The sequence below is a fragment of the Pelobates fuscus genome, chromosome 4, assembly GCF_036172605.1.
Source record: "Pelobates fuscus isolate aPelFus1 chromosome 4, aPelFus1.pri, whole genome shotgun sequence".
Lineage (NCBI taxonomy): Eukaryota > Metazoa > Chordata > Amphibia > Anura > Pelobatidae > Pelobates > Pelobates fuscus.
The window spans coordinates 283,948,806-283,963,219 of record NC_086320.1 but is presented as its reverse complement, the minus strand read 5'-3'; the positions used below and the strand labels follow the sequence as shown (position 1 = coordinate 283,963,219).

Sequence of the window (14,414 nt, the reverse complement as noted above, 5' to 3'; positions counted from 1 at the left end):
TAAAGCGGCTCTCTCAACGTGTGGGGTCTGCATAATGTGCGAAGATCAAGGATGGTTACATCAATGCTTGGTGTCCAGTGGCTCAGGGGTGCAAGGGACAATGAGTTATACTTACCTGATCCTGGCCCTCGGTGGAGCCACCATGCTCTTTAGTGCAGTGCTCTTTAACTCTTGGCCAGAATACAGCGCTGACATCAGCTTCTGGCAAATGAGGGGGGGGGGGGGGGCGGTGCTGACCGTCCATGTGCTCTCTAGATAGGGGGTAGTGGTTCTGTGCTAGGCTCCACCCCCTCAGGTAGATTCCACCCCCTCTCGTTAGGCCTTGGCCCTCCACCAGCCAGCGTTGCTCATTCACGGTGGGGCCTAAATGAGGAGGTGGATCTAGCTGATGGGGCAGAGCCTAATGCCAAACACCCCACCTATCCACAGAGTAGCTAGGATCGGACCTGTTCTTGGCACTTCATTTGCCAGAAGCCGACATCAGCGCTGTATTCTGGTGCATGCACAAGAGTACAATACTGAGGTTTATGAAAGATCCCATGAGATTGGAGCATCTTCCATAGACAAAACATTTTCCCCTCAGCCATCAATATGACGGATGGGTACGTGACAAGCTTCGAAAAAGGCTTAACTCCTTCTTTTTGTCAAGCAAAAAAAAAAAATTAAGGCAAAAGAGTCTTTTGACTGGGTTGAAATTTCAGTTAAATTCCAACACAATGAATGTGAGTATTTTATTTTGGGGGGGAGGAGTGACAGTGCCACTTTAAGGTCGGAAAAGCCGAATTTGAAAACATTCTATAATTGAGCTATATTTCCAGTTTGGCTACTTTGGACTTAAATTTGAACTCCACGTTGAATTCTTACTTCAGTGAATAATCTTGTGTGACTCTATGGCTGAGCACAATGGGAGTCATGGTTTAGGTTGTCAGTCTATTTTCAGTCCTACTTAAAGCAGCCTCATCACCACTTGGGGTCCGGTAATTGGGTGTGCAAGGAAAGGTGAGATTTACTTATTTTAGCCTGTCCCTGTTTGTGCCGCCATTCTCTTCCTGACGCTCTTCTTCAGCTCGCAGACAGTACAGCATTGAGGACTATAGAGAATCCAACTAGACTGTGGAATCCTCCATAGTTAGAGCTTAATATCCCTATAGCTGTCACTAGTAACGGGTGGGGGAAATGTCAAGGATTGACGGGGTTAGTCCGCCTTGTGTCAAGCGTTCTCAGACGAAGGTCAAATACTGAAACAAAGTTGACCCTACTTTGTCTCAGTATATCTTTTCATTGGGTTGGAATTTCAGTGAAATTCTAACACAGTCAATTTGAGTATTTCATAAAGATTTTATGTTTATGAACTACTAATTTTGGAGGGGTGAGGATGGGGGCTCAACATTGCCGCTTTAAATTACTTCCCCACTAACGTAAACCTTCCTTCATGTTTCTAAGTCCCTAGTTTATTTCTCATTGGTAAATCGGTGACAGCTTATTTACTGCACACAAGATGTTACAGTCTGTGTTGCCCATGACCTTCATCCTGCAGTGCCAACAGCTGGGGTGGCACAGTGAGCACCACTGATTCTCACTTCATCCAGGTCACCTTCACTCTCATATTCTCACTTACTCCTGTTCTCTCTTTGATTCTCACTTTCTTCTGTTCTCTCTCACACTTTCAGATTCTCACTTTCTCTTATCCTTTCTCAGATTCTCACTTTCTCCTCTTGTCAGATTCTCACTCTCTCCTGTTATCTCTCAGATTCTCACTTTCTCTTATCCTTTCTCAGATTCTCACTTTCTCCTGTTGTCAGATTCTCACTCTCTCCTGTTATCTCTCAGATTCTCACTTTCTCTTATCCTTTCTCAGATTCTCACTTTCTCCTGTTGTCAGACTCTCACTCTCTCCTGTTATCTCTCGGATTCTCACTTTCTCCTCTTATCAGACTCTCACTCTCTCCTGTTATCTCTCAGATTCTCACTTTCTCTTATCCTTTCTCAGATTCGCACTTTCTCCACTTGTCAGATTCTCACTCTCTCCTGTTATCTCTCAGATTCTCACTTTCTCTTATCCTTTCTCAGATTCTCACTTTCTCCTGTTGTCAGACTCTCACTCTCTCCTGTTATCTCTCGGATTCTCACTTTCTCCTCTTATCAGACTCTCACTCTCTCCTGTTATCTCTCAGATTCTCACTTTCTCCTGTTGCCAGATTCTCACTTTCCCATGTTCTCTATCAGATTTTCACTTTATCCTGTTCTCTCACGTTGTCAGGCTCGCTATGATTTCCCCTCTCCCAATTCCAAACTTCCCAGTGCTGCCTGTCCTCCTCCTCCTCCTGCCTCTCCCCTTGCAGCCTGGCTGTATATCCGGTGCTGTGTGTGTATCCAGTGGGGGGAGGCTGGCCGCAGCAATCACAGTGATACCAGGTCAGAGAAGGTTTTTGTCAATTTGCCCTCTCTACAGAACTGGTCGTTTATGGCTCCTTAATGGGTGACAGCGAGAGGACAAGGACAGAGAGAGGCAGATCCTAATTGGAAGGTAAGACTAATACATGCATCGTTCGAGGAAGAGTTAGTTTAACTTATCTGCTGCATACTTAGAGTGGCCGAAACGTAAGTCACCACAGCTTTTAGAGTTGGAATTCTCCTGTTGGGCTGGCTAATCTTGATGTGAGTTATAGTACTTCTGCATTAGAGGAACTTCCTTTCATTCGCAGAGACTTAGAGGATAAGTGACTTATTAATGCCACCAGCATAACATCTATTTGGATTCCTGAACATAGCTTACTCAGACTGCAGGTTAACCCAAGCTGACAGTGCTATTAAATGTCCACACTAGTGTCTGTCAATTTAGTAAACTGGGAATCGCTGGTGTGATTTTAATAATATACAGGCTGATACATTTGATCCTTTACTAACTTTTTTTTTTTTTTTTTACATAAAGCAAAATTCTATTGTAAAACATATTTAGCTGCATATGGTCATATTTATTTAATGTCAGATTTCTTATTAGGTGTTGCCATTTAGATGTAGCTTAAAACAAGGCATTCAATTAATTATAAAATAAACACGCCGACATTAACAAAATGTTGAACAAAACAGCTTATTAAAATTATCTCCCACTAGCAATTGTTACAGTTTTCTTCCACGTTGACTGTTTTGGCGATAACACACAACTCACTGTTTAGTAAATACATATACGGTCACAGCTAAGGCTGTGTTTATTCATGTCAGACTTTTATAAGTGAAATTTAAAATATGAATTAATTATCAAAACGTAGAATAGTACTGCTCATACTTTGATCAGCAAGATTATTTTGAAACAGTTGGCAGAGCAAAATTCATCAAAAGTAAGATTGGTTTTGAACATTTCATTCTAACCAGGCAGAGGTCACATCTAAAACAGATAACAGAACAAATGTCCTAGTCCTTTGAGGCAGATGCTATGGGTGAAACCTTTATGGTTATTAGTTAAAGTGAACGAGTACATTCTTGGGAAATCAGAGTTAATTTCAAATGTAAACCAAAAAGTATCCAAAATGAAAAAAATAGTCTAGGGAATTACTTAAATTAATATTGTCAGGAATCCAAACTGATTAAACATTTTAGGCCAACTTATTTTCCAGTTTGACTATTTTTGCCTTAAAAGGATTACTCCAAGCACCATGACCACTTTAGCGTTTTAAAGTAGTCATGGTGCCTGGAGTCTCTATGTGCATTGTTTTGCTGTGAAACGCTGCATATACAGAGTTTAACCCCTTGGCTGCTGGAGGTGTAACTCCACATCTAGCTGCTTCATGGGGTTTCATCGTCAAGCCTGGAACAAAAGATTTGGGCTGACTAATGTCAAATCTGAAATCTGTGCAGTAGTTCATGCGCAGTGTGCCAGTCATTGTCCGAGAGCCGTCTGCTGCTGCTGAGGTGCTATGTGAGCTGCACGAGAAATTAGGAAAGAAGCGATGTCCAGGCCAGTTGGCAGACTATAAAAGAGACACTGAGAATAGCCTGTCAAGAAGTGGTCGGAGCAAAGAAACATCACCACAAAGAGTGGATCACAGCTGAGACCTTGGGCAAGATAGAAGAGAGAAAACAGAAGAAGGTGGCAGTAAACAACAGCAGGACTAGGGCAGAAAAAGCCAAGGCCCAAGTGGAATACGCAGAAGCCCACACAGCAGTGAAGAACAGCATTAGGAAGGACAAGAACAACTACATAGATGAACTGGCAGCTAGAGCAAAACAGGCATCATACAACGGCAACATGAAACAGCTGTACGACACGACTAAGAAACTGTCTGGGAAGTACAGCAAGCCAGAACGATCCGTCAAGGAGAAGGAGGGAAAGGTCATCACAGGACTAGCGCAGTAGATGAATAGATGGTCTGAACACTTTGAGGAGCTCCTGAACAGACCAGCACCACCAAATCCACCAGAAGAGATCGGGAAGGCCATCACCCTGATGAAGAACGGGAAGGCAGCCGGACCTGATGACATACCAGCAGAGGCCCTGAAAGCAGACCTGAAATCATCAGTGGAGATGCTGTACCCACTCTTCGACTGAATGGAAGGAGGGTTATCTAATCAAGCTTCCAAAGAAAGGTGACCTCAGCAACTGTAACAACTACAGAGGTATCACACTCCTGTCAGTGCCAGGCAAGGTCTTCAACTGGATCCTTCTAGAGTGGATGAAGGACGTCGTCGATCGACAACTACGAGATGAACAAGCAGACTACCGGCAGAATCGATCATGCACGGACCAGATTGCAACGCTGCACATTGTAGTCAAGCAGTCCTTGGAGTGGAAATCATCGCTGTACATTTACTTTGTTTACTTCGTCCGACAAGGATTCTTGTTATCCCCATTCCTCTTCCTCATCGCCATCGACTGGATCATGAAGACATCCACCAGCGAACGCAGAAATGGAATCCAGTGGACCTTGTGGAGTCAATTGGATGACTTGGACTTTGCCGACGACCTCGCACTTCTCTCCCACAGCCAGCAGCAGATGCAAGAGAAGATCAATGTGTTGGCAGCTACATCAGCACAGGTTAGACTCATCATCCACAAGGAGAAGACCAAGATCCTTAAGACCAACTTCAGCAACATCAACCCAATCACCCTGAATGGAAGTTCCCTGGAGAAAGTACAGTTTTTCACCTACCTGGGCAGCATCATCGACCAGCAAGGTGGAAGAGATGCAGATGTCAAGGCAAGGATCGGCAAAGCAAGAGTCACCTTAATCCAGCTCAAGAACATCTGTGCTTCCAGAGAGCTAACCTTGACCAACAAGATCCGACTGTTTAACTCCAATGTGAAGTCAGTACTGCTGAAACCTAGAGGACAACCAAAACCACCAACAGAAGAATCTAGACATTCATCAACAGCTGTCTCAGAAGGATTCTCCACATTGGCTGGCCAGACACCATCAGTAACACCAACCTATAGGAAAGGACCTACCAACTTTCAGCAGAGGCAAAAATCTGGAAGAGAAGATGAGGCTGGATAGGGCATATCCTACGCAAACCGCCAACCAACATCACCAGGCAGACTCTCAGGTTTAACCCCCAAGGAATAAGGAACAGAGGCCGTCTAAGAAACACCTGGCGACGCGACCTTGAGGCAGAATTCACAAGGATGGGCTACACATGGAGTCAACTAGAAAGAATGGTCCAGGACAAAAGTCTCTGGAGATCTACCTTTGGCGACCCATACCTCGGGAGGGGTGGAGGGCATAAGTAAGTAAGTGTCAGCTGATGCTCTCAGCCAAAGATTGGTGAATGGATCATGTTCTACAGCTTTGCAGAAGTTGGAAGCGCATCACCTGCCTTAATAGAAGCCTCAGAGCCCGGTGGGGACCCAGGTAAGAGGGCAAACCATTGCTGAACAGGGAACCGGGCCTAGGTACTCCTGGCATCATAACCACGTTAAATTTAAGATTTACTTTTTATTCACTTTGAATTCCTGACACTTTAATAAATGACCCTTAGCTGATTTGGAAGATTTTTCAGTTAAAATGGTAAAGGACCATTGTAAATGCAATTGGTCCACCATGCTATTAGCAGTGTGTTGTAAGCACATTTTGGGGGAAATTTATAAGCACACAAATAGATGCTATTTATGGACTATATAAGGAACAATACCCATGGAAACTTATGTTTCCCAATATTTAGTGCTTTACACCCAAAATAACACTTGTTTTGCCCTGAAAAATCCATAGAGGGTTATACATAAAAAGCAGTTCTTGGCAAAGGGCTAAAAGTGGAGCAGTCCCTATGGAATCCAAGATTAATTTCTTACTGTTCACTCCACATTTAGAACGGTGCTTCAGAATGACTTCTTATATATAACTTTGGTAAAATTACACAAGGCTCTGCATGTGATAGACAAACAAGAATTTTATACATTTTAGAAAAAGGTGACTAAAAATCTGTTACTGTTGGATAGACAAAATCCTTAGAAAAAAAAGTTTTAACAATTAATACATATAGACAATCTGACAATGTTCTACCTGAATTCTCATGTGCATATTGCATGTATCTACATTAGGGGTGCCCAAACGGTAGATCCCTAGATGTTTTAAAACAACAGCTTCCGTGATGCTTTTGCCATTCTAAAGGCATTCCATGGGAGTTGTAGTTCTACAACATCCGAGGATCTACCTTTTTGGCACCCCTTATCTAAATCCTAGCAACATTTTTTTGTCCTTCAGATGAACCCTTAGTTTTGGCAGAGTTTTTGACCTGTCAGCAGGTCTAGACAGTGCCATCTTAACTGCATTATGGGCCCCCGGGCAAAGCAGTGCACTGGGGCCCTGCCTACACAAAAACTCACAGGAATAAATATGTAAATTATCGATAATATTAAGTTTATATTTATTGGTACCTCCAACAAATGCGATACATACATACAGACTGCTGAATACGCACACACTGACTGCTGAATACACGCACACAGACTGCTGAGTACACATACAGACTGCTTAGTACACACACACAGTCGCCTAGACACTAGCAAAATTAACTAGTCTAGACTGGGTCACAACGAAGGAAAAGCATGACCTGGAATAAGGATAGATCTTGAAGTCTTGAACAGGTTATTGGCAGCAATGTTCCAGAATGCATGTAATAAATCATCTTTTCAAGACTGTTCTTGTTTTTGCATCATATTTATCTGATTTAATTTCTGTTCTGATGTTTTGCAGAGTTAGCAGTGATGGAAAGCTTTCCTTTTAGCCTGGTGTTATATTTTTAGTCCCATGGGGACAGCATCATCCCTGGTGAACCCAGGGGAGGTTATTGAAGACACGTATGGTGGAGGTGGAGGAGAATCCTGTGAGATCCCTGTAGAAGTGAAACCCAAAGCACGTCTTCTACGTAGCTCTTTCAGACGGGGCCTTAGAGTCACTGGAGCAAGTTTTAAATCCACAGCCTCTGTGGACCTGGAATATGCCGCTGAATACGAGAGGCTGAAGAAGGAATATGAGATCTTCAGGGTCAGCAAGAACAATGAGATTGCCTCCATGCAAAAGAAAGAGGTCAAACTGGATGAGGAGAACAAAAGACTGAGAGCGGAGTTACAGGTACATGAAAGTTCCTTATGTATTCTAGGCAGATAGAGTTATACTTCCTGATATTATTTTTAAACCTTTGTCCCTCTAATTTAAGACTATGTCCTCTTGTTGTGGTAGTTCTTCTTCTTTTAAATATAGTCTCCTCCTTTACTGTGTTGGTTTTACCCTTTATGTATTTAAATGTTTCTATCATATCCCCCCTGTCTCATCTTTCCTCCAAGCTATACATGTTAAGATCCTTTAACTTTTCCTGGTAAGTTTTATCCTGCAATCCATGAACCAGTTTAGTAGCCCTTCTCTGAACTCCCTCTAAGGTATCAATATCCTTCTGAAGATACGGTCTCCAGTACTGCGTACAATACTCCAAGTGAGGTCTCACCAGTGTTCTGTACAATGGCATGAGCACTTCCCTCTTTCTACTGCTAATACCTCTCCTTATACAACCAAGCATTCTGCTAGCATTTCCTGCTGCTCTATTACATTGTCTGCCTACTAAGTCATCAGAAAGAATCACCCCTAAATCCCTTTCCTCCGATGTTGAGTTTAGGACTCTATCAAATATTCTGTACTCTGCCCTTGGGTTTTTACGTCCAAGATGCATTATCTTGCACTTATCCACATTACATGTCAGTTGCCACAACTCTGACCATTTTTCTAGTTTACTTAAATCATTAGCCATTTGGCGTATCCCTCCTGGAACATCAACCCTGTTACATATCTTAGTTTCATCAGCAAAAAGACATACCTTGGGGGGCGGAGCCAGCACTCAGCCCGATCAGTCGCATCCTTGCAGCTCTCCGACGATCGGACGACAAAACATCCCCAAAACCGACTAAAATAGCGGCATACGACCCGAAACCAAGCCCACTGGAAAGCTGCAGCGTTTGTGCACACGGCGACACCCAAATCGGGACCCGGCATGCCCGAAAACCGCAGTGGCCGGCTCGGGCCTACCGGAGGAGGTGAGGGGGAAGGACGGCCGCCTTCCCGCCCGACTCAGCGACCCACAAGCGTATGGCAAAAGCTTCCCCCCCCCCCCGTGGACCGGTGGGGGATATCCTGGTCCCCGCCAGGAGGGAGATCTCGCACGTCACACCAAGTGATGGCCCCTGCTAGCCCCTCATGTAAAGTGGCGGCGACGGCCTCCAAGATGGCGGCGCGGAATGACCCAGCAGCACGAAAGATGGCCTCCCAGCAAGGGAGCAGGACAAAGAATACAGACAGCCACAAGCCCCACCGCTCCCTGGACACCCTAGACCGGCTGTGCCTGAGCCTCTGCATGACACTGCAGAGCAAGGGGGTACCCTATCGGCAAGCAGCTCTACTAGTGGCCACATGGCTTCGACCTATAACCCGTCGTCGCCACTACGATCTCCCTGCCCGGGCTTTCCAGGCGGCAACCCGACCAAGCAGAAACCAAAAGCAGGCATTGCGAGCAACAAAGCCACATGATCTGGGCCCACACCCTCGCTATTATCCTCAGAAGTGTGAGACAGCCGGGCAGGCCCCAAATACTCCATCCGAACACACAACACTAGAAACGGGCAACCCATCTGACCTGCACACTCGAGCCCTACGCAGCGCGACACCACGCTCCCAAACAGCAGCGACGAACCAATAAACCACACTGGAAAAGGTACCGCGACACCCCGCAGGCCTAACCGATATACCCATGGGCCTCAATCCATCACCAAACGACCGACTCTCACCTCGGCAGGAGGAACCGGGCCAAAGAATGGACTACCTGTTCAAGCACACTAACGGCATCGGGTGAAGGTCTGCAGCAGAAAGGACTCTTAACTGCAGCTGAACTCAGTTTGCATTCATAATATATTTATTTTTCGTTCACTGACTAGCTTTCCCTATTCATGTCTCAACACTGCAGTCTTTTACAGTATATGCAGGGCCAGCCTGTAATGAGTTCACTGATCATTTGTCTTATTATTACATTGCTCGTTATTTGCTATGGGTATTTTGCCACCTTAGCTTAAGCTAACAGATATCCTACTCTGATTTTTATTTTTATTTTTATTTTTATTTATTTTTTTTATTATTTTTTTTTATTTTTTTCTCTTCTCTTGTTTATAGCATGGTTATAGCATCAGTGTAACTCACTTATAATTTCTTATATATGTCTAAAGCTAAGTGTTTACTAACCTACTTATATATGACTAAAGCTAAGTGTATACTAACTTACTTATAACTACTTATATATATATAAAGTTAAGCGTATGCTAACTTACTTATAGCTACTTATATATGTCCAAAGCTAAGTGTATGCTAACTTACTTATAACTACTTATATATGACTAAAGCTAAGTGTAAGCTAACTTACTTATAACTACGTATATATGTCTAAAGCTAAGTGTATGCTAACTTACTTATAACTACTTATATATGTCTAAAGCTAAGTGTATGCTAACTTACTTATAACTACTTATATATGTCTAAAGCTAAGTGTATGCTAACTTACTTATAACTACTCATATGTGTCTAAAGCTAAGTGTTTAAGTCTGTCAAAAACAAAAAAATTGTGCCTGTCATTCTTGTGCCCCACATGTCAAGTGTGGGAAAGGCCAGAGGATTGCTTATGGGGCACCTCCCGCCACTCTGTACAATTTGTGTGCACAGCAAAAATAAAGAATTAAAAAAAAAAAATGCTAAAAAAAAAAAAAAAAGACATACCTTACCATCAAGACCTTCTGCAATATCACTAATAAAAATATTAAAGAGAATGGGTCCAAGTACAGATCCCTAAGGTACCCCACTGGTGACAAGCCCAAGCTTCGAATATACTCCATTGACTACAACCTTCTGTTGCCTGTCACTCAGCCACTGCCTTACCCATTTAACAATATTGGAATCAAACTTAAATATTGCAGTTTATTGATAAGCCTTCTATGTGTAACAGTGTCAAAAGCCTTACTGAAATCCAGGTAAGCAATGTCTACTGCACCACCCTGATCTATAATTTTAGTTACCCAATCAAAAAAATCAAGAAGATTAGTTTGGCATAATCTCCCTGAAGTAAACCCATGTTGTCTCTGATCTTGAAATCCATGTGTTTTTAGATGTTCAACAATCCTATCACTTTCCCCACTACTGAAGTAAGGCTTACTGGCCTATAGTTGCCCGACTCCTCCCTATTACCTTTCTTGTGAATGGGCACCACATTCGCCAACTTCCAATCTTCTGGGACTACTCCTGTTATCAATGATTGGTTAAATAAATCTGTTAATGGTTTTGCTAGTACACCACTAAGCTCGTTTAATAGCTTTGGTATTCCATCAGGTCCCATTGACTTATTTGTCTTTACTTTTGACAGTTGAAATAGAACCTCTTCCTCTGTAAACTCACGTGTAATAAATGACTCATTTATCCTTTTTCTTAACTGAGGTCCCTTAACTAATCCTTGTTTTACTTTTCTTTTCACATTTATATATCTAAAAAAAGTTTTGTCCCCCTTTTTTACTGACTGTGCTATTTTCTCTTCTGTGTGTGATTTGGAAGGCTCTTAGCCTCTTTCTGCCTAATCTTATAGATCATTCTGTTTTCCTCACTCTGGTTTTTTTTATAATTACTAAATGCTAACTTTTTTTTTTTTTACTATTTGGCCACATCTGCGGAGTACCACAGTGGTTTCTTGAATTTTTTGCTTTTACTGACAAGCCTAATGCAATTATCTGTTGCCTTCAGTAGTGCAACTTTTAAATAATCCCATTTCTCTTGGACTCCATTTAAATTGCTACAGTCTGATAATGACTCCTTTACACATATTCTAATTTTAGAAAAGTCTGTTTTTCTAAAGTCTAAAACTTTTGTTTTTGTGTGGTGTGACTCAGTCACTGTTCTTATATTAAACCACACTGACTGATGATCACTGGATCCTAAACTTTCACCTACAGTAATATCGGATATCAAATCTCCATTTGTTAACACTAAATCTAGTATGGCCTCTTTACAAGTTGGCTCCTCAACGACTTGTTTTAGAGACAATCCCAGTAGGGAGTTTAGAATATGTGTGCTCCTGGCACAAGCAGCTATTTTTGTTTTCCAATTCACATCAGGAAGATTAGTCACCCATGATGATAACTTCCCCCTTCATTGTCATTTTAGCTATTTCCTCAACTAGTAGATTATCCAACTCTTCTATTTGTCCTGGGGGCCTATAAATCACACCTACACGAGTTACTGTGTGATTACCAAATTCTAACGTAACCCAAACGGACTCTATGTTCGCCTCACTAACTTTTATTAGGCTAGATTTTATGCTATCCTTCACATACAGGGCCACCCCTCCCCTTTCCTGCCTTCCCTGTCTTTTCTATATAAAGAGTACCCTGGTATTGCTATGTCCCAGTCATTTTTCTCATTATACCATGTCTCAATAACAGCGACTAAATCTACACTATCAGTTGTCATTATTGCCACAAGTTCATGGATCTTAGTCCCTAAACTGCGAGCATTTGTAGACATGACTATAAGCTTATCATTTTTTAACACACTTGCTACAGGCACCTTCTGTCCTTGTTTTGGGGGATAATTGGATTGATGTTTTATCACCCTTTTGCCCCCCCCCCCCCCTCCCCTAGTTTAAATACACCCTAGCAAAACCTCTGAACTGCTCACTGAGAACATTTGTTCCCTTTTGAGAAAGATGCAAACCATCTTTTTTGTACAGTTTATTTCCATTCCAAACAGAGCTACCATGAGAAATAAAGCCAAAGCCTTGCTCTCGACACCAATCACCAAGCCACAAGTTAAAGTCCCTAATACGCATCCGCCTGTCGTTCTGAGTGTTATGCATAGGCAGAACTTCAGAGAATGACAGTGTGGAAGCAACCTGCCGTATATCATTGGCAAAAGCACTAAAACACTATTTAGTCTTCTTAAATGTTTTTTTTTTTTTACCTCAAATTGTTAGAGTGGTCTTTAAGATTCCAGATCCCCAATTCTTAGTAAATAAAATAGCAAGCAAATTAACCCTTTACTCAGAGGTAAACCAGAGACATGAAAGCCTCTTCTCTGCAGCCCTGTCTGCCTCCACTTAAGCTTCAGACTTGTTCAATCATGCTTCTCATTGAGAGGTATTGTGGATCTAATGAGCATGTGCAGCAAAAACTGCATGTGTCAATTAGAGGATTCTGTTAGAGAAGCATTGGATCTATTGCTACTTTATGAGAAGCATTGGTTGGACGTTCAGTGTCCTTATGCAATGCATCAGGATGTCGCACGTCAATAACTGAGTTAAACTCAACTGTGGAAGAAGAAGCACCATCTAGTAGTGGCTGTTAGTAGTGGCGTACATACCGCAATCACGGGGTCGAAGCTGCGACCAGGCTCGTCACTCCAGGGGGCCCAGCCACCCTGCAGAGCACTGCAACCGGGTGCTGCCGCCATGTGTTGGGGTCCCCGGCCCGCGCGGCAAACCACCGGGGCTGCACTTTGAAGGGGCCCATCGGGTGGCCCATTCTGTTAGGGCCACCTGATAGAGATAAATTTCCAGGGGGCCCCGGTCAACGCTGCCGCACAGAATTAATAGCACAGAATTCTGTTATCTATGGGGGGGCATGGATCAATTTCGCACTGGGGCCCCATGGATTGTGTGTATTCCACTGGCTGTCAGGGTAACAGTCACTAAAGTTTGTATCCAACAATAGCCATAGCACCAAGGTTTAACTGGGTTTAACTGTATATATGTGATGACATCATGATTTCTTTACCCCATATTTTTTATAGGCTCTGCAGAAAACCTACCAGAAGATACTAAGAGAGAAAGAGAACGCTGTAGAAGCTAAATATCAGGCAATGGAAAGAGCCGCTACATTTGAACACGACAGAGACAAAGTGAAGAGACAGTTTAAGGTAAAGCAATAATGCACATTTCTGTCATTGCCTGCCTGATTTCTTAGCTCGGTGACAGTAAAATTCTAACAGGAGATCTCTTTTTTTAATGGTTATTTACAGAGTATGTGGTGCTGACAATATTGTATTACAGGTCTAATTTGTTAAGATACCACAAACTTCATGTGTTTTCTTTCAGTTCAGACAAATCACACTGTGTAAAGAAGCTCCTGTGTAATTTTATCTTATGTTAGGATTTTAATTGTTTTTGTTAAAACTCACAGGCATATTCACTAAAGTGAGAAATTTCAAATGTAAGGCGAAAATAGCTAAAAAAAATAAATTACAAAAATATCCAAGTCAACTATGCTGCCAGTTTGGCTATTTTGGTCTACAATGTGAAATTCCCTTTAAATTCACTTTAGTGAATAATCCTATTTTTTCTAAATGCAGACAGTCGGTCTTAGTCCTATATGCAAAGACAATAAAGCTTTAGATAACAGAATTCTGTGCTATAAATTGATGTCAGAGCTAGATATCAATGATGATATGCAGCGTACCAGATCTTGAGTTGCTTTGTGGCAGACATACTTATTTGAACTAGTTTCCACACTGTTATGAGAGCACTTAAATAGTATTGTATGCTTTTTAGTAGTACACTTAGAATACTTTACCATGTACTGTTTAGTGTATTGGATATCTTCTTTGATCAATCTGCTATATTGCACTTTACTATGAACGCCGTACTTTCAGTTAGTTATTGTCATATGTTTAAGACTGTTAGACACATAAATAAAGGCTACTTACTTTTATTGTCTTCCAAGTGAATGGAGAAGCACATTTTCATTGCAAGGTATTTCAATCAAAAAAGGCAAAATGGATAGGATAATTCAATAACACGTAAGTGTCAAAAACCAGAAGAACAGTCCCCTTTTAAAAAAAAAGGGGGTTATCCAAATAGCATAAATCCAAGGAAGTCAGCCAATCCAGAAAAAGGGTTAAAATAAATAGATG

At 42.2% G+C, this 14,414-nt stretch overlaps 1 protein-coding gene and 1 pseudogene across 2 annotated transcripts in view; both read left to right on the top strand.

Moving 5' to 3' along the window:
• Positions 1-591: 591 nt before the first annotated feature.
• Positions 592-7,218, top strand: LOC134609438 (uncharacterized; annotated as a pseudogene).
• Positions 2,346-14,414, top strand: part of NPHP3 (nephrocystin 3) — a 97,139-nt gene continuing 85,070 nt past the window's right edge. The window contains exons 1-3 of one of the 2 annotated variants that reach the window (XM_063452163.1): positions 2,346-2,415; positions 7,188-7,565; positions 13,296-13,421. In XM_063452163.1, the coding sequence (XP_063308233.1) occupies positions 7,242-7,565; positions 13,296-13,421 (450 nt within the window). In that variant the 5' untranslated portion in view covers positions 2,346-2,415; positions 7,188-7,241. Of the gene's footprint in view, positions 2,528-7,187; positions 7,566-13,295; positions 13,422-14,414 lie in introns of both variants that reach the window. The other variant, XM_063452162.1, reaches the window with a different exon arrangement.